This window comes from Choloepus didactylus, chromosome 6, assembly GCF_015220235.1.
Source record: "Choloepus didactylus isolate mChoDid1 chromosome 6, mChoDid1.pri, whole genome shotgun sequence".
NCBI classification, from domain to species: Eukaryota; Metazoa; Chordata; class Mammalia; order Pilosa; family Megalonychidae; genus Choloepus; species Choloepus didactylus.
The window spans coordinates 128,153,244-128,172,426 of record NC_051312.1 but is presented as its reverse complement, the minus strand read 5'-3'; the positions used below and the strand labels follow the sequence as shown (position 1 = coordinate 128,172,426).

The following is a 19,183-nucleotide window of genomic DNA, read 5'->3' as shown; positions in this document are numbered from 1 at the left end:
CCCGCCGTCAACCACGAAAGAAAACAAGGAAAATGAAACCGCAGAGGGAACCGGAAGTCGTGGGAACGTGGGGAGGGTACTTCGATTCTTGTCCCACCGCGCATGCCCCTTCGTCGGAAGAGCCGGAGCCGTACCCAGACAATGGCAGATCTTGGTGAAGCTGACCAAGCAGAGTTGCAGCGACTGGTGGCGGCCGAACAGCAGAAGGCGCAGTTCACTGCACAGGTGCCGGGACGGGGAGCACACCTGGAGGGTGAAGGGGAAGGAGGGTGAAGTACAGGTCCTGGTGGCTGCGGAACTCTACACTGGCGGAGCGGGGCGGCCGCTGACGGTTATCGGGTACTTGATCGCTGCTGCGCCCCGTCCCCTCTAAAAAAAAGGACTAGTTATAGCCCCCCTGCCGCGGGTGCCATGTACTGCTCAGGTGCCCTGAAAGCAGTTCCCGCTTGGAAAGAAGAGAAAGTGTAAAGCAGGGGCCGAAAGGTTTGGGAGATGAGAGGAAACGGGAGCCTAGTGTGGCGGCCAGGTCCCTGGGCTGGCATTCGGAAGATCTTGGTTCCAATCCTGCCTTAGTTCCTCACAGGTCACATGTGCCTTTAGACCAGGCATCCAACCTCTGAAGGACTTGATTTTGCCTTCGCGCCTTGCCTCATCGGATTGTTGGGGTCATATGCGATAATGTATTTAAAAACGAAGGAGCCCTAGGACATAATTGGGAAAAGGTGGGCTCTGAAGTAGACTTTCGGTTTGGCGTCCTGTAGACCTGGTTCGAAGTCGGGCGGTGATCCCTTACCAGCTTTATGACTTTGGGCTAATTACTTAACCACGCCTCTTTTATCATTTAGGAGTGCAGAAAGGATGATTAGTGCTCAGCCTTCCCAATAGCAAGCACTTAATGTAACAGCTTTTTTTTCCCGTCTCCCTTTCTTTTTTCGGGGGCTGGGAGGAGGATGGTGGCAGGGGGACTGCACGGAAAATTGAGGAGTGAGAACCCTGGTTAGAAATCTTCGGGTCCCGAACATTCTGAAATGCACATTCTTTTTGCTGTATGTGCATCTTTCTGGGGGATTGGGCCTTAACTGTTCTCGGATTGTCAAAGGTAGCCATGACCCCAAAAAGGTTAAGAACTTAAGAACTACAATCCTAGGTCCAGAATGAGATGAGTGTAGTGGTTTAAGGTAATGAATTGGTACCCTGCCTTCCGAGTTTACACTGGTGCTAGCTGCTCTGGGGAATATAAGAGAAGGTATTAAGCCCTGCCTGAGAATTTACAATCTGATTAAAGACTTGACACAATTAAGAGAACAACAAAGCTGTACATAATCATGGAACAAGTCGTGCATCTTATACTATTATAGGTACTGTAGGATAGGTTCACAGAAGACTGTTATCAGTGACCTTCAGAAAGAATTGGGACTGTCTTGAAAAGTGGGAAAAATCTCTAGGGAGTGCATTCCAGGATCATTTTTAAGAGTCAAATCAAGTATACTGGATCTGGACTTCATTGAAATAGTGGGTTGGGGGTTATTTTATAAAGGAGTGTCCTGAGCAGCTAGCAGAGACATCTACGACTGATGCACTAAGCAAACACAGGGGTGACTTGATGATGGAAAGTTTCTCAATTACCAGAGGAGGAAAATAGAAAAGGAGAAGATAAAAGGGTTTTATTGCACTCTAGGGATGAGAGTCCAGACCATATTGGTGACAAATTAGGAAGTGAGGAAACAGAACCCAAGTGATTTATGGTTGATTTAAAGAATGGTTTTGTCAGGTAACAGAAAATGAATAGATAAGATAAAATTAAGACTACCTGCAGACACCAATGATTGCTATTTTTCTTTCCTCTTAGGTGCATCATTTCATGGAGCTATGTTGGGATAAATGTGTGGAGAAGCCAGGGAATCGCCTAGACTCTCGCACTGAAAATTGTCTCTCTAGCTGTGTGGACCGTTTCATTGACACTACTCTTGCCATCACCAGTCGGTTTGCTCAGATTGTACAGAAAGGAGGGCAGTAGGCCATTCCCTGGGAGAATGACAGAAGCAATGGACTTGTTATTGGGGACATTAAAAGTGCCAGTAGGAGAAGGTTGTCAATCCACTGTCAGGTCAACATCAGGCTTTTAACAAGCCTTGTGGTGCTAAAAAGTAACAGGTCAAATGTTCAAAAAGTGAAATTTATTTGGAATCCAGAAATTCCAGATTGTATCACATTGGTTATTCAATAAATGTGAATTCTCCAACACTCTCTTTTCCTTAATCCCATGTTAGGACTTCATATAGACACCTCTGACTCGTATAAACACTAGAAATATGTACCAGGGCTGGTAGTGCAAACGGAAGACCTTAGATTTTAAAGAGCCACTGTAAGTCATATTTAAGGAAGAACCATCAAAACCTTAGCCTAAGGCATAGAGCAGAGTTTGGGGTTGAGAAAGGTGATAAACAGAAGGCAGCTTCATTGCTCACACATGACCAAGTAAATACGGGGGGGAAAAAAAAAACAGCCAAGAATCCATAACAGTTGGGTAAGAGGCCTGCTAGCATGGGGGTGGTGGGAGAGTCATGACCCAAAGAGAGCAAAGTTCTGCAGATGCCTTGTACCACTAGACTACCTTACTGAGTCTGTGCTTGGAATCAGCACAGAAACAATGCTAAAAAAATACATGATAAAAGTTTTCCAATAAGTTCACTTGCAACAAGAACAAGTTACTTTAGGATATGAGGTAGTAATTATAGACTCTTCTTTCCTCCATAAGCCCCCACCAGTCCCAAGGATAAAAATATATGCCATGGAACACTGAAAGTTTAGTACCAAAGTTGTTATTTCAGATATCCCAAAGGGCAGCACCTGCTATCAAAGGATAGGCAATCTCTGGCCAGCTATGTATTTTTTAAGACTAAGCACTTTATTAAGAAATCTGTTCTGTAAAGTGAACAAATTTAGTGGTTAGTGAAAACTACAAAATATTATCACCTTCTGGAATGTCATTAGAATTGTATTCTACTGCTGGTATCTTATACTGTTGTGCTATCATGAAGTACTTCTGTATTGCACATGGGGAAAATGAGGCCAGGGATGGTTAACTTACCTGCTCTGGACATCATAACCAATTAGTGGCAGAACCAAGACCAAGTCAAAAGTCTGAGTTTTCAGCTTTTTACTCCACCCATGAAGTGACAACCAAGAAAAAACAATAACAGTGTATCACTTGATGCTTTCTCCCATAATGAAAAAAATTCACTTGTGTCCTGCCTGCCTTCTATCAGTGACATTTTAGTTTCTTAACAGTTAACATATTAGGGATGACAGAATCATAAAGAGAAATAATGTGGTTTCTGCTTGGTGCCTTAACCCAGAGGCAGACTGGGAAGAAGTGTGTATGTATGACCCTGAGACACCTGTTTCATTTTGGAACTGATTCATCTTAGTTTCAGGGAAAATCTGAAGTTCATTAATAGTTTCAGAAATAAACATAGAACACACATTCAAATGGCAGTTGCCCTGAATCCTGTTCAGAGCACCGTAAGACAGCATGACTAACTCCTAATTCTTCCTCATTTGGGTGAGGATTATCAATGACAACTGGAGAACTAATTACAAATACAGGTCCATTTCGGTAATATCCAGCAATGGAGCGATAAAACCCTTCAACTGCTATCCAATTACCATGTTTAGAGGTATAGACCCTGCCCAGCAGGGAAATTTGATCCTATTTTGTATTAACAGCTGTCTATGGATGTTATCCAGAAGGAAAAAGGTTTGTTCTTAATGCCGGTTTCTCCTTTAAACTGGACCACACCTGTGGGGTCAAAATGTAGAAGGCTCAAAGCACCAAGGCTGGAAACAAAAGTTGTGACACCTGCTATACAAAAAGAAGACAGAGAGCAAGAAAATGTTCCCTTGGCATACCATTCTATACAGCACTGGTTCCAATCTACCCCTCGATCCCAGCTCTTGCTTTCCCCAAAGTGAATATTCCAATAGGTGTGCCCAGGTCATTCTTGAATTTAGCTTTCTGGGTCCTTTAATTTGCTGTATACGTATTCTACACTAAATGTGATTAATTGCAAAAAATAATCTCTTCAAGAACCTCCATAACAAAATACCCAATTCCCTATTAACAATAAAAAGGAATCAAGTTTAACAGGCCAAAACAGAGGAAGTCTATGTTTACAGATGGCACAAGACAGCTCGGACCTCAGCCTCTGTGCTAAACGGGAGTCAGTGGCAAAACCCCAAGATGTAAGGGCTGTAAATATGCAGAGGCACGTGGGAAACTGAAGAATGGACCTTTCTTTGCATTTAGTCATCCTCTGAACTCTCAGCAGACCTTTCATCTGTAGCCACTTTCCAATTTGTACGTTTGTTTGTCCTCTCCTGTACTTCATTGTTAACTACAGGGATATGAACTTTTCTCTCTCTCTTTTTCCTTTTGGTTTTCTTAGTGTCTCTTTCCTCACTTTCCTCAGAACTGCTGGATGCTGAATCATCTGACTGAGAAGTGCCACTTTCTGACTCTAAGAATGAAGTAGATTTTTTGAGAGACTTTTTCCTGGATTTTTTCTTGCACTTTTGTGGTTGTTTCCTTTTCTTGGTACTAGAAGCTCCAGTTTCTTCTGAGAATTCACTTGAGGAATCTGCTGTTATATCTATGGCTTCCTTTTTGCTTTTCTTCTGCTTTTTACGTGACCTTTTTTTCTGCTTTTTTTTGTGGGATTTCTTTGACTTCTTGTGTTTGCGGGATTCATGGGTAGGTGATTTTACCTGAGGAGATGTTATTCTTCCATTGACAATATCTTGCTGCTCGCTACTGATAAAATAAAAAAGAGAAATTTTACTACAGAAAAGAAAAATGTGTATTTATATTTTAATATTCTGCATTCTAGGTAAGAAGTTGGAGTTATCTGAATTTTAAATCAGACCTTTGACATAGTTATTGTGAGACTATCAACTATTACTATGAGTTTGTTTCCTCATCTTTAAAATGACAAAAATTCAAATCTGCTATATTGAGTTATTGTATGTAATACTATATATGAAACCTAAGTGTAATAGACATGCCAAACATCAGAAAGCAAAATACAGATCAATCTACCAACCTATTGTTTCTCTAGTTACATTTTCAAAGGAAAATAATATTAATAGCATTTGAAAAAGTTAGGAACTCAATTTATAGTAGGGACTTGGTACTATCTTAATTTCTAATTTTTTTTTTTCAGTAAGCCTATTAGCCTTACCTGTCTGTTTCAAATTCTTCAGGATATAACTCTTTATAGCCACTGTGACCCCATCTGTAAGATGACATATTACATGCATTGTTAAAGTAATGCATACATTTTGGAAATTAAAATAAAACTAGGCTTATGAATATGTGCATACACACAGATACACATAGAAAAGAAAAAAGAGATATGATAGAGCCAACCCCACATTATGGCACAATAAGTTAGTTGGCTACATTTTCTGCACTGCGCACTATCATTTCAGAAACAAAGGATTCCTTTGTCCACTTGTAAGAGGACTTGCCTTTCTGTTCCTTAAGAAACAATAAGGACATCCTGTTGAGTGAAATAAACCAGAAACAAAAGGACAAATATTGTATGATTTCACTTATATGAAATACCTAGATTGTGCAAATTCAAAGACAGAAAGTAGATTACAGGTTATCAGGGGCCATGGGGTATGATATGTGGAGTTACCGCCTTTTGGGTAAAGAGATTAGGATGATGAAAAAGTTTTAATGGATGGTGGTGATAATGGTACAATACTGTGAATGTAATTAATACCACTGAATTGTACACTTGCAAGTGGTTAGAATGGGAAATTTTGTGTTATACGTTACCAGAATTAAAAAAAAAAAAAAAAAAGACTAACGAACTCTTTAATACTATGCTCTTTAGCTGGGAAGCTCTTCTCCCGAAACACTTCATAACATAATGCTTTCTAATTGGGATTAATTAATTTTAAAAAATAGACAGCTTTATTGAGATATAATTCATAACATAAAACTTTGCCCCTTTATATTCAGTGGTTTTTGATATATTTATATTTAGTAAAGAGTTGCTCTGCTATGAACATTTGTGGGAAAAATTATTTTTAGAATTACATTTTCTCAAGCCAAATATCATTAAGGGTCATAGGAATTTAGTCACAAACCTATCTGGCATGTTAGCTTCATAATCATATAGCTTCTTGTTCCAGGATTTAGCCTTAAGAAAATCATCTTCCAGTGTCCCAGAAATTTCATGCTTTGGCCTCCAATAATCTCTTTGACTTTCTTCATCAAAACCATCACTACGCATCCTACTATAAGAAAAAAAAGTTTTAGAAGCAATCTCTGAGTTTACTTTATGGAAGAACATGTAGAAAGCTCATGGAACAAGATGACGGAAGAATAAAACGACTGATACTTAATGTTAAATATAAAAATCACACACAAAAAATTCATAGCCTCTTCCTCTCTCTACATTTGTAAAGTTGTCCAATGAAAACAACCTGACCATTACTACCTATCCTATTGCAAAGTAGGAAGGAAATCACTTCTGGACTGTAGCATGCTAGAGCTTACTCACCGTTTCTCAACTTAAGAGGGCATGCAAAAAGGAAGCAGAATATAATCATAGCTAGGGACTTTCAAACTACCCTAAAGATTCTGGAATACCTCTTCCACTTCACAAACCAATGACTCCTTATAGTGAGGCCACAATAGCAGTGGGAGCAAGGCTTTGTTGGGGTAGAAATTAAGTTGAAAACCACTGATCCAACCTCTGTTTACTATAGTAATCCACTAACTGGTCAGTAAGCCAGTCAATCATTTATCCAAAAATTTTAAGAGCCTACTACTATGTGCCAGGCACTCTTTTAGCTGCTGGGAATACAGCAATGAGACTATCAGAATCCCCACCCCTAAAGAGATTATGTTCTTATCCACCATGTTAATCATCAGCATAGGGGCCACTCTAAAAAAGCAGTACTTTGTTCCCAGAAATGCCATTTGGAGTTAAGCAACATAATGCAAAATAAATCATCATCTGTACTAACTGTACTTCTAAATCCTTACAAGACCACTTTCAGAATGAAAAGAAACTGAAAAGATGTTTGTTCTTATGTTGCAGATTCTGTCTTCTTTTCCTTGGAAACCTGAACACACAGCCAATCATATACCAAAGTCCACATACTCCACAGTCACACACACTCTCTTTTATCTCACTATTAACTAGTAATTTTTCCTGAATGGCTTTAGAAATCAGGATTATTACTTTACAGTCACTTTTCATACTCACGGCTCCTACAGTCACAGGTATATAAGCCCCAAGAGATGTGTACTCAAACATTCCTATACTCCTGCAAGTGAGCCTGCACAATCCTTCATAGTCACATTCAAATTATTAAGAAGATAATGGGGAAAGCTAAGTGACTTAACAAAGTGTGTAGATGGGGTACAGAATGCTAGGAAAGAGAATGAAAGACTAATAGGGAAAAAGAGTGAATGAATAGTCAGCTAAATGACTATAAAGTAACAGTAAAAAATCTTAGGTTAAAAGCCATCAAACAAGGTCAGAATCCATTGAACTGTCAACATTTACAATTGTTCAAGGTAGAATTTTTAAATTCTCCATTGCACATATGTACAGAGTGGGCCCATGTGCATCATAGTCATTACCTTTTTACTTGAGTCTAAATTTATGAAAGAGGAAAGGCTTAAGGACTCACAGAACTGAACTCTGGATGTGAATCATCATCTATCCTTAGCACACCAAAATGTTGTTAAACAAAAGTTGATGATTCTGAAAAAGATTAAGAACTGTTTTGGTCCTCAGAGCTTCAACTTCACCTTGAACTGCTGGGTAACATTTTCCTTTTGGTCCCATGGTAAGCATCTTCCATCTGTTTCTCCAGTTCTCTTATTTTCCACATATCTGATTCCTCCTGAATCTAGATTTTTTTTTAAAGAAAACAAAAGCAAGTTACAAAAATTAACCCTTTACATCACAGAAGAGTAACCGATTGAAAATACAGTCTGCACTAATATTGGATTACAGGCTAGGTTATGATCAGAAAACTGGGAAACAAATTCTAGTTTCTCTATAAAGTTGTTAAACAATCAGTAAATTCCAAATGCTTAGAATTCTACAGGAATAGGGAACTTTTAAAACCCCTGCATAGGCTGGGATGAAATCCCGACACATCCCAGAGTGATATGCGCAGAGAGTATAAACGTATTTGCGGCCCCCCCACCCAGGAGCTGGGGAGAAATGTGCAAGTATTGGACTTCCCTACCTGGGCTATTGCTGATTTTCCCGCAAACAATGAGGACAGCCAATGATCTGGGGGCCTTTCCCTGTGAGGCTAGTTGCTGCAAGGGAGAGGCTAAGCCCACTTATAATGCCTCTTTGTTGCTCAGATGGGGCCCACCCACTCTCTCTCAGAGCACTGGGCAGGTGAACTCACTACCCTCCCCACTACATGGGACGTGACTCCCAGGGGTGTAAATCCCCGACTCCTGGAGATGGCCTGGACCTAGCACCGTGAGACTGAGAAGATCTTCTTGACCAAAAAGGGGAAGAGAGATGAAGCAAAGTAAGGTCCCAGTGGCTGAGAGATTACAAATGGAGTCAAGAGGTCACTCTGGAGGGTATTCCTATGTGCTATATAGATATCACCTTTTAGTCTTTAGTGTGTTGGAATGGCTAGAGGAACATACCTGAAGCTGTCAAACTGCAACCCAGTAACCTTGATTCTTGAAGATGACTGTACAAGTATGTAGATTGCATAGTGTGTCTGTGTGACTGTGAAAACCTTGTGGTTTGCACTTCCTTTATCCAGTATGTGGACAGAAAAGTTGAAAAATGGGGGCAAAAATTAGATGAAGAATAGGGTGGCATGGAGGGGATGGAAAGATTTAGGTGTTCTTTTTTGCTTTTATTTTTATTTTCGAGTAAGGAAAAAGTTCAAAAATTGATTCTGATGATGTACGCACAACTGTATGATGGTGCCGTGAATAACTAATTGTACATGGTGGAAGACTGTAGGGTGTGTGAATATATCTCAATTAACCTGTTTAAAAAAAAAAATAAATGAACAATGGGGGGAGGAGGGAAATGGGATGTTTTGGATATTCTTTTTTATTTTAATATTCATTTTATTTTTTGGAGTAATGAAAATGTTCAAAGTTTGATTGTAGTGATGAAAGCACAACTATATGATGATACTGTGAACTGATTGTACACTTTGAATGATTGTATGTTATGTGATTATATCTCAGTAAAATTGCATTTAAAAAAAAAAACAAAAAACCCTGCATAGAGGTGACTGTAGCATGTTATTGTGAGAATAATTAATAGGGCTGAATGGTGTGTGAATGTATGTCACCAGAAGGAAAGTTGGAGGTTAAACATGGGAATGTATAACACAGGAATCTTGTGGTGGACAATGTCCATGATTAGCTGTATAAATATTAAAAAGTTCTTTCATGAACTAGAACAAACGTATGACACTATTAGAAAGAGTTAAAAATAGAGGGGTTTATGGAAAAAAATATACCTATTACAAACTATGGACTATAGTTTAACAGTAATATTTTAATACTCTTTCATCAACAGTAACAAATGTACTACACCAATATTATGGGTCAATAATGGCGGGAGGGGATAAGGGGTTTGGAAGGATTTGGGTTTCTTGTTTCTTTTTATTTCTTTTCTGGAGTAATGAAAATGTTCTAAATTTGATCATGGGGTTGTATGCACAACTATGTGATGCTACTGTGAGCCAGTGATTATATACTTTGGATGGTTGTTTGGTGTGCTAATATATCACAATAAACTAAAAAAAAAAACAGAAAACCCTGCATATACACACTTATCACCTTATCAATTTTGCACTTGTGTTGCAATTAGTAACTGATAATCCCATGTCTCTAAGATGCTTAATGATTTTAATTATATCATCTCAATTGAACCTTAAGAAATCTTATGAAAGCAAAGGAGGTACCATTATTACATTTTACTGAGAAGAAATTAAAGGCTCAGAGATAACAAATGATTTGCCAAAGTCAAAAAAACTAGCAATGACAGGTCTTTAGACTGAGTCTCTTTTCACTACATTTTATCTGTCAAAAACAAAAGAAAAAAAGTTAAACAATATGGTTGCTAAAGAATTTCTTGAAAAGCAGAACACGAGTCACCATGATAAAAATTTAAGATTAAAAAAAAAATGATTACAATTGCCAAAGAACAAGAATACATTTTAATTCTAAGTCCTCCTGCATCATTTTATAAAATACATGCTAGATCTCTTAGCCCACCACTTTCAAATGTAAGCTCACCCTATAACTAGGGGTGGGTTAACACAATTGGAGAGGCTGCTTGGGTAACAGTTTTATCCCCACCACTCTTCAAATTATCAGGTAATATAATAGTAATAACATTTATGATCAAACCAAGACTTATACAGTTCACTGAAGAAAGCCAATCAAGAGTCCTTGGTCCTCTTTTCAGTATACGTGCTCTCCAAAGGTGACTTTATCTACTCTCATAACTTCTAACTTCTACCTATATACCAATAATTTCCAATCCTTCATGTCCCAAGTTTTCTCCTTTCCACCAAGTCTGAATTTCCAACTATCTTGGACATTCTATAAGCACCTCACCATCAACATGTTCAAAACCACACTAATAACCTTCCCCTTCATACCTGTCCATTTTCTTCTGTTCCCTATCTCAATCAATAGCATCATCATCATCCAATCAGTCACAAGTTCTTCAGATTCTATCTCCTAAATTCCTCTTCTTTAACCCTACTGTCACTGCTTTCATTTGAACCTTCACCTCTCACCTGGTACACTGTAGTTGACTCCTAATTTGTCTACCTACTGTTTCTATTCATCTGATCTATGCCCTACCCAGTTGACAAATCACCTTTCAAGAATACAAATATGATTATGTCATTCCCCTACTTAAAACATTTGAGGGCTTCTTTATTGCCCAGAGGAAAAAGACTAAAATCTCCCAAGCATCACACAGAAATCTCTTCAAATGAAATCTGACCCCTCAAAATCCAACTGACAACTAAGGCCTCATCTCTGCAATTCCCTACAGGTTAGACACAAACAATTTCATACCATGCCCAAGTGCTTCATGCTTTCTTGTTGCCATATGTTAGCATATAATGTTCCCTCTGTCCAGGATGATCTTTTACCTGGTGAAACTTGTACCCATTTAACAAGACATATCACAAAAAAAAGTATCAAAAACTACCCTTTTTGTGAAATTCTTCCTAATTCCTAAAGGCAGATTTCATTCTTCATGATTCCTTCTTCAGTGCCCTAAAGCACTTTGTATATGCCTTATCATAATACCTAATAAAATGTATTGTAATTATCTACTAATTCATTTTTGTTCCTCCCAACTGTACCAAAATACTGCTTGGCACATTATATGCCCTCAGGAAGTGTTACGGAATGGCTGGGTTGTACCTCCCACCTTATTGTGAGCATCTGTGTGCCGGATGACATTCCTCAGGAGGACCTTCCCCAAAGGAACCCGGGACATTCTTCAATCTAAAATGAATCAATAAATAACATTTAATAATGATTTCTATTACCTTATTTTTTATTACAATTTTATAAATAAGCATGAGGTAAGGTCACTGAACTATGGATCAGAAGCCCTGAGGAATAGTTTTTCCTTCACCAATAAAACGGGAAAATGCCTGACAACACCAGTATGAGGATGAAAGGAGATAATTAGAGTTCCTTAAGATTCTTTGAAATTGCACAAGATGACATGAGCACCATTTCATTCATCCTCACAATAACTATGTGTTTTATGAGGCAAGTATCTTCATCCCTATTTTACAGATGGACTTCCCTGAAAGTCCTAACTTGCCCCAGGTCACAGAGTCTAAAGTAAACAAGGTATACACCGAGATCCAGATTAGAAAACAACTCTCGATTCCTAAAATTAATTTGCAATGAAGCAAATACCTAAATTTAAGAGTGTCAGTGACTCCAAACGTTGAAAACAAAAACTGACTCCGGGAAACATCAGAGGCAGAGATGCCCTAAATTTCTTCATTCAGGAGAATTTTATTTCCTATTTTGTGCAGAACCCTCCAAATAATAGATGACAAGGATATTAACGTGTGTAGCTAGCAGGGACTTTGTGCAACCACCCCACAGCTCACTCACCCCTCGATCCTGAGGAAATCAGGCATCTTGTTAGTGTGAGACGAAGAACCACTCCATTACAAGATCTCCTCCGACCCAGGAAGCCAAGGAGTCAGGGCTCAAAGGCAGCTCTGCAGCTTCACCCGAGTCCTTCGTGAAAACGCAGCCTTCCCACCGGTTATTCTGCCCTCACCCGTGGCCCAGGCATGGCTGCCTTTCCCCCAGCCCAGACCGACAGGCAGATTTCCCGAACTGAGGCCGGAGCTTGCGCTGGCGCGGAATCCGGACGGCCCCGTCCGCCAGGGCATTCCCCGCTCAGGCTTGGCTGGGATGGACCCGGGGATTAAGTTTCACTCCCCAGAAAAGGCGGGAGCGCTTTGGATGGATATGACTTTTCGGCTGGGCCCCGGGAAGTGTCTAGGGGGCCTGAAGGGGAGGTTGAGGTCTCCAAGAGGAAGACAGAGAAAATACCCCCATCTTTGTCACTGGTATCCCTGCCACCCAGAGGCCAGCGGCCTTGGAGCTCCCGGTAACCTTCCCTCCAAACGCCCTCCCCACACAAATACACACAAATACACCCATACCGTGCGCCGCAGCCTCGCGTGGCGGGGGTGGGGGGAGGAAGCGATCTGGGAGGAAAAGGAGGAGGCTTCCCTTTCAGGCCGGAAGTCGTGCTCCTGAGAAATTCTTCCCACTAACGGATGACACAGTGTGTCTCACAGGGAGGATTTCTAGGACATTCCAGAGGTCGATGGGTGCAGGAGGGAGGCAGGCGCTTTTCTGGAAGAGAAGTGGGTCAGGCCCAACTGAAAAGCGAATCTACCACCGGAAGGGAGAGATTCCGGAACTGGATGTAAAGAGACCTTTCTGCCTGGAGCTTCCCGGATCCAATTAAGCATTGTACCCGGTCTGGTTACCCTAGTAACAGGCGTCGCGGTGTGTCTGGAAACAGAGAAGTGGATTCAGCGGCTTCTGGAATGACTGTCCGTTAGTTAAGTTTCCTTTTTAGCCTAACCTAATACAGTATTCGAAGCCTCAGTTGGTGGATGGTGTGGGACTCCTCTCCAGTGGGCGCGAAGAGGGAGATGGGGTGGGGGTGGAGGAAGTGATATTCCCAAAACCTGGAAAAGGTATTTTTACTTTCATATAGTGTTTACTAAGTGTAAATCTCTCTGTATTAGCTTACTCAATCCTCAAAATAACTCTGTCAGATAGCTATTATATTATCGTCCTCATTTTGAGAGTCAGCTGAGGCATATATGAAAATTAATTGCTCAAGATCATACAGCTAGTGATAGAGCTAAGATTATAAGCAAGGCCTTCTGGCTCCAGAGTCCGTGCCTTTAACTACTAAGCTATACTGAGGATTGTGGAAGTTTCCTATGAACCGCACCCCACATGCACCACTGGCAACTTCAGGACTGGGGAGCAGCCAGCACTTAGCCAATACACAGGTACTGGAACAAGAAGACAGCCAGAAATCCAAACTGAAAATGTCTCCTCTCCCACCTCTTGTGAGGTTCCAGGTAGGGATAAGGCCTTATCTTAGAGGACAACTTGAGAATTTAGGAAGGGGTACTAGATAGGGAATAAGGAAAAGATATAGCAGCGGTGATCCATAATCTTTGAGACACGGGTGTTAAGGTAACTGTTACCATACCTGTTCTCCTTCCCACAAAAGAAGAAATGAATCATCCATATAGACTTTTCCCCTTAAGTCATGTCTTTCCACAGGTTTAAGAGACCCATTCACTATCACTGGTCATGGAGGCATCCTCAAAGGGTCTGCTCACCCAAGTTACTCAATTCTGGAACCTCCTAGATGATCTGGCTGAAAGTGACCCTGAGAGCTATGAGAAGTTCATTCAACAGCAGCTGAAAGAGGGGAAAGAGTTCTTTGCTGCCCCAGAACCACAGCTCTGTCTACAGACCAAGATTCTGGTGTGTAGAGTTGGTGTCAGGGATGGGGAGGTCCTGAATGAAATGATACTGGGATAACCAGAGAATAGGGCACAAGAAATCTTAATGGAAACTGCCACTCTAGAAAATGAAAAGTTGTGTGGAAGGTTGTGTTGAGGAGTAAGAGTGGTAAATTCATACCTGTTGTATTTTGGAGATCTCAAATGAGTTATTTTTTCTGCTAGAATGAAAAGAAAAAGTAATTTATTTAATGGAGAATCATGGAATTGGAGCTTTTTAAAATAAAAATGACTATTTGGTTGGGGCAGTAAGAAGTGCTGTGATAGGGTCAAACTAAATCATCTGGAACAGCTGCTTAGATCAGTCCCTCCTTCCCTTACCACACCTCCACGCCGGTTCCTTCTGAGTTCAGCAACTGGATTCTAGATGGAAAACCAGCAGCTTTGGGGAAATCAAGTAGCAGGAGTATAATTTATCAAAAACAGTTTTAATATGTGAAATGATTAATGGAGACTAAAATTCTCCCCCTTACAATCTGTGATGAGTTGCCTTTAGGATATTATTTTAAAATAAACTATGTTTTGAAATATGCAAAAAATGTTTGCTTTCTAGAAACCAAGAGAAAAAATACTTTTTATCAACCTATGCCAGTGGAAAAGAATCCCAGCTCCCCAATCAACCACTCATCCAGTAACCCTGAGTGTTGGCAGGCCAGAAGATATGTCTGAGACATCAGGTACACAGAATTATGGAAGAGGAAGCACATTTGAAAAATTTTATTGGCAAAAGGATGGACCAGATTTTGATAAAAGATGCTTCAAGTAAAATATTTTATTTGGTGATAATGTAAATGTGTACCTTTATGCAGATTAAATACTTTTTGTTTAGTTTTTCTAACAATGTGAAGTGTTTTAACCCATATAAAAATTGGAATTTTGTATATATAGCATTGTGATTGTATTTGAAAAATACAGGAATGGAAATTATATTTCCCAGCTTTATCAAGATTATGGTTTAATATATTACCTGACAATATCAATAGTGAAAAAAGGTCAAGTTGTTTTCATTTCACACCCTCCAAATTATACTCACAGATGTTTACACAGTCATCGATGTTGCCTACAATCCTGATGTTCTCCAGGCAGCAGAAAAGGACCTAATGAAAAAGGATCAATTGATACAGATGACCATGAAATGCATTGAGGAACGACTCCAAATCACTCTCTCCCACTCTTACCATATTACAAAGTTTAGAATAAAAGGAAGCATTCAAAGGATGAAACAAAATCTGATGGGAATCCAAGTTGACTCCCCAGATTTAAGACAGAAAATTAAAAAGGGTAAGTTGAATGTAACTGGAAAATTAAACTATTTAAGACATTTTGCATCCTGTGTACATTTGCAAACAAGAGCCTTGCTTTTAAAGGATGAGAAACTCCAGATAGAAAAATATAAAGATTAGGTATTAGAAATATTAGGATATCCTAAAAGATTTTGGATCTTCTTGCAAACTTTTAAACAAAATTCTTGGTTTAAGATTCTTTTGGCTTATGATTCCCCAACTAATTTAGCTTCATCTTCAACTGCCATCTTGGCTAACATTACATATATCACAGTCTGATAGTATTTTATGTTATTGACTAATTTCGTGATTTTATCTCTCCCTCTTTTTTCCACAAAGAAGTAACTCTTGAACAGATAAGAAACAGAACTGTGAACAATCCAGATCACTTTCCTCAACTTTTACTGTCAAAGGACCAAGATTTGGGCAAAACAGGGTGTCTGATACAGGAGATTTCCAGTACTGAGATCCAGGTAGAGATGAAGATTCCAACCTATGAATTAAAAATTGTGAAGGATCAGAATGAGAAACCTCTGAAAATTGAATTGAAAGTTGAATTACCTGGTATTGATTCAATTTCTCTCTGTGACCTTAGTGTTTCTGAGGTAAGTTGAATAGATAATGTAAATTTGTATCACTCAGCACTCACTTTAGTGACTTACAACAGTTTCCTCAGGTTTTAGGTCATCTAGGTCTGCTTTGCTGCATGATCTAGGTGAAGGAGAGATTCCCTTCTGAGATTTGCCATTCTCATGGCAAAGGGAAAATAGAAATGGCCAAACCATGCAATGGATCCTAAAACTTCCATTCAATATGGCATATATCACTTCTACTCACATTCTATTGGCCAAAGTAAGTCACGTGGCCAAATCTTACAACAGTAGGGCTGGGAAGTATATTCTTCTCCCAGGTAGTCACAGGAAGTCACATAGCAGGGATATATAATCTTACAGAAGAAGAGCAAATAATTGGGAACAATCCTACAGTCTACCACAGTCTCCCCTCTTGGTCACAAATATTTGCTTCTTTCCCCAAGGAAAACACCTCCAATCCCAGTATCAGACTCCAAAATACAGGGTTTTGTCATAGTAATCTGAATTCTGCTCCTCTTGAACCACAGACGAATGAACTATAAGGTTATCTACTCCCCCAACCCCATCCATCATACAAGGCAGAAAGGGAAGAGGGCAACCATTAATAGTCTCAATTCTGAAATGGGAAAAATATAAGACACATGGCAGTTACCAATGCCAGCAATGTTTCAATTTTTTTTTTAATTCAAGGAGAGTTTAATAAAGAGATTAACGACATGTGGGTAGGGTGTAAAGAAACTACAAGAGATAGTGCAGCAGTGATGCCAGAAGGGATGAAAAAAGGGAGAGGTTACCAAAACCTGGAGGGAGAAAGTCTTGTGGAGAGGCCTCTCTTGACTTTTTTTTTTTTTTTTAATGCAATTGAGATATATTCACACACCATATAAACCATCCAAAGTATACAATCATTCAGTGCCAGCAATTTTGAAATTCTCATCCTAGACATTTCTAGGGCCACTTTCCTGGAAGAAGGAGATATTCTTGCTTAGGTCCCTTTTAAGGTTCTTTGATTAACTAGTACTCAAGTTTCATTGTTCTCCGTGACTTTTGGCTCCATTCTTTGGGAAGTTTGTCCTATTCCAATATCCACCTTGGCCACACCTGCAACAGCATCAGAGAATATGCCATCCTTAGGTGCTGAGCAGTTTTCTCAGCTTGTCTTCTGCCGAGGAATGTGGTGAATCCAAAGGTTGTTTTAAATCTTGAAATAATTTTCTTTTAGACCAGGCTTGTAGCATTTATTTGATTCCAATCAGTGCTCCACAGTTCTTTTTTAGACAATGCTCAATTTTCAACATTTGCCTGCCTCTCTAAACTTAATTGCTGTCCTTTTGGCCAAATGAAAGGATTTACAAAGGGTGACTTGAATCTATTCAGTCAGAGGTTTTTAACAAAGGGCATCAAGGCCTGTGATTTAGCCTTTGCGTCTAGCTGTCTTATTCTGCTTTTGTTGATCAGATAATTTCTCAATTTTATCTTTTACTGGTTGAAAATAAAGGTAGTTCCATTTTTTCACCCCTTAGTAATATAATTTCTGGGCTCGCTCTCCTTTCAATTCCAAACTCGGCAATTCTTTTCTAAGCTCATCTTTCTTATAATACCTTGTTAAATAAATGCAGCCAACCATTGCGTGCTACCAACATTCTACTTTCCTACTTCCTCACCTAAAGTTACAAATTAATTAGGTACATTATTTGCCTTCCAAGTTATTGAGAAAGTTTAACTAAAGGCTTTATCTCTAGAACATGAGTTGCCATCTTTCTAGTTTAATAGTGTTTGCTTGCTGCTCATTAGCCACATAATCTAGGATGGCAGCACCCTACCTGAGGTACCATGTCAATTAACTTTTGATGCACTGAGCTGCAATAACGAATCACCTCAAAACCTCAGTAGCTTACAAGAGCAGTTTTATTGTTCCTTGCAAGACAAATGACCATGAGTGGGATCCTTTACTTATGGCAGAGCAGTGAATAACTGAAAACAATAATCGCATCAAACAAATCTTAACCAGGACATACTTTCCATTTTCACTTCTAAAACTCTCTCTTGGTTTATTATTCCTAGGATGATTTATTGATTGAGGTCCCTGAAAAGTATAGGTTACATCTGAATCTTCCAGAACTGGTTAATACTGAAACGACCACAGCAAAATTTATCAAAGAAAAAGCTACATTGATCATCACAATGCAACTATTGTAAGACAAGAGCATCGTGTGTTTTGGGTTTTCATGTAATTTATACGGTCTTCATTACAGTTCATCTTAAAACACCAATTTCATATTTTCTAAGGATTCCTTTTGATGGAATGAGATTTTTCTCTTCAGCTGTTTTTTTTTAATACTCTGAAGTAGATTGGTACTATTTGTTTTTAAGTAACAAGCGACAATGAGAAGACTCAAAAAAACTCTATTTTGAAGTCTTCAGTAAATTTTTGCATCAGAATAAAAGTCCCAGACTGTGCAAAAAATTTTTATTACCAGGATGGACTGTAGCAGTGAAAATTTCTTCCAGCAATAAAGATACAGGGCAAATGCAATAATATGCAAATCTATACTTCTAGGAACCTCTATACATCTATAAAACAGCTCTGCCAGGAGTCCAAGCTACTGAGCCAGAGCTTTTAATGCCAGATGTGGATTTTCTGCAGATTGAATACAAAGATACAGTAATAGTAATTGGCGGTTAATGCATATAACACAAAAATATATCCATCTCTAAGATGAATGGGAAAAAGGAAGTGACTTTGAAATAAGTGCCTTTTTCCTAAGAGAATGGTCAACAATACAGAAGTGAAATTCTTTTCTACTCCCATTCCTCCCTTGTAAATTGTCAAATGGTTTGTTCAATAAAAAAGTACCAACTTTCCAATTCAATTTTTATTTTCTATATACAAGTTTCCTTGTAGTTATTTTTTAAAGTCCTTATTAATTTAAAAGCTTTTGAATTTTAGAAAGTAATGTTGCACGTGTTATAAAATAATTGATGTTACATTTAAAAGCAAATAACTTGGCCTGGATTTGAATTCTAATAGGATATTGTTAGGAATACACTCATCCTCTTTTCTTCTACAGAATAGTAGCCAAAACCTACCTCCTAGAAAGTTTCCTAGAAACTTTCCTACCTCACCACATGGAGCTGTTTGAACCTCTACTCTTGCAC

The 19,183-nt window shown here is 39.1% G+C and overlaps 3 protein-coding genes across 11 annotated transcripts; 2 read left to right on the top strand and 1 right to left on the bottom strand.

Moving 5' to 3' along the window:
- Positions 1-69: 69 nt before the first annotated feature.
- Positions 70-2,244, top strand: TIMM8B (translocase of inner mitochondrial membrane 8 homolog B). The gene is made up of 2 exons (XM_037841434.1): positions 70-225; positions 1,850-2,244. Exons 1-2 carry the CDS (start codon positions 103-105, stop codon positions 2,015-2,017), a joined length of 291 nt encoding a protein of 96 aa, XP_037697362.1. The 5' UTR covers positions 70-102; the 3' UTR covers positions 2,018-2,244.
- NKAPD1 (NKAP domain containing 1) lies at positions 2,161-13,024 on the bottom strand. Of its 6 annotated transcripts, XM_037841429.1 has the most exons (7): positions 12,754-13,023; positions 12,191-12,306; positions 11,484-11,560; positions 7,838-7,938; positions 6,160-6,309; positions 5,241-5,294; positions 2,161-4,813 (listed from the first exon to the last, which is right to left on the bottom strand). In XM_037841429.1, exons 3-7 carry the CDS (start codon positions 11,550-11,552, stop codon positions 4,306-4,308), a joined length of 882 nt encoding a protein of 293 aa, XP_037697357.1. In that variant the 5' UTR covers positions 11,553-11,560; positions 12,191-12,306; positions 12,754-13,023; the 3' UTR covers positions 2,161-4,305. The 6 variants fall into 6 exon arrangements, with proteins under 6 accessions (XP_037697357.1, XP_037697358.1, XP_037697356.1 ...); XM_037841430.1 differs by lacking the exon at positions 12,191-12,306 and having other exon boundaries at positions 12,754-13,024; XM_037841428.1 differs by lacking the exon at positions 12,754-13,023 and having other exon boundaries at positions 12,191-12,744.
- PIH1D2 (PIH1 domain containing 2) lies at positions 12,865-18,912 on the top strand. 4 transcript variants are annotated; one of them, XM_037841425.1, is made up of 6 exons: positions 12,865-13,152; positions 13,904-14,110; positions 14,702-14,825; positions 15,184-15,429; positions 15,771-16,036; positions 18,089-18,912. In XM_037841425.1, exons 2-6 carry the CDS (start codon positions 13,934-13,936, stop codon positions 18,221-18,223), a joined length of 948 nt encoding a protein of 315 aa, XP_037697353.1. In that variant the 5' UTR covers positions 12,865-13,152; positions 13,904-13,933; the 3' UTR covers positions 18,224-18,912. The 4 variants fall into 4 exon arrangements, with proteins under 4 accessions (XP_037697353.1, XP_037697352.1, XP_037697354.1 ...); XM_037841424.1 differs by having other exon boundaries at positions 12,865-13,156; XM_037841426.1 differs by lacking the exon at positions 12,865-13,152 and adding an exon at positions 13,215-13,813.
- Positions 18,913-19,183: the final 271 nt, after the last annotated feature.

Excerpts from the sequence above, each read along its gene's own strand:
- TIMM8B (XM_037841434.1), top strand. The coding sequence starts at position 103 with ATGCCCCTTCGTCGGAAGAGCCGGAGCCGTACCCAGACAATGGCAGAT. Across the intron at positions 226-1,849 it reads AGGCGCAGTTCACTGCACAG|GTGCATCATTTCATGGAGCT; the intron begins GTGCCGGGACGG and ends CTTTCCTCTTAG.
- NKAPD1 (XM_037841430.1), bottom strand. The coding sequence starts at position 11,552 with ATGTCCCGGGTTCCTTTGGGGAAGGTCCTCCTGAGGAATGTCATCCGG. Across the intron at positions 7,939-11,483 it reads ACACAGATGCTCACAATAAG|ATTCAGGAGGAATCAGATAT; the intron begins GTGGGAGGTACA and ends AAAAAAATCTAG. Across the intron at positions 5,295-6,159 it reads GAAGCTAACATGCCAGATAG|ATGGGGTCACAGTGGCTATA; the intron begins GTTTGTGACTAA and ends GTCATCTTACAG.
- PIH1D2 (XM_037841425.1), top strand. The coding sequence starts at position 13,934 with ATGGAGGCATCCTCAAAGGGTCTGCTCACCCAAGTTACTCAATTCTGG. Across the intron at positions 14,111-14,701 it reads GTCTACAGACCAAGATTCTG|AAACCAAGAGAAAAAATACT; the intron begins GTGTGTAGAGTT and ends TTTGCTTTCTAG. Across the intron at positions 16,037-18,088 it reads GTGACCTTAGTGTTTCTGAG|GATGATTTATTGATTGAGGT; the intron begins GTAAGTTGAATA and ends TATTATTCCTAG.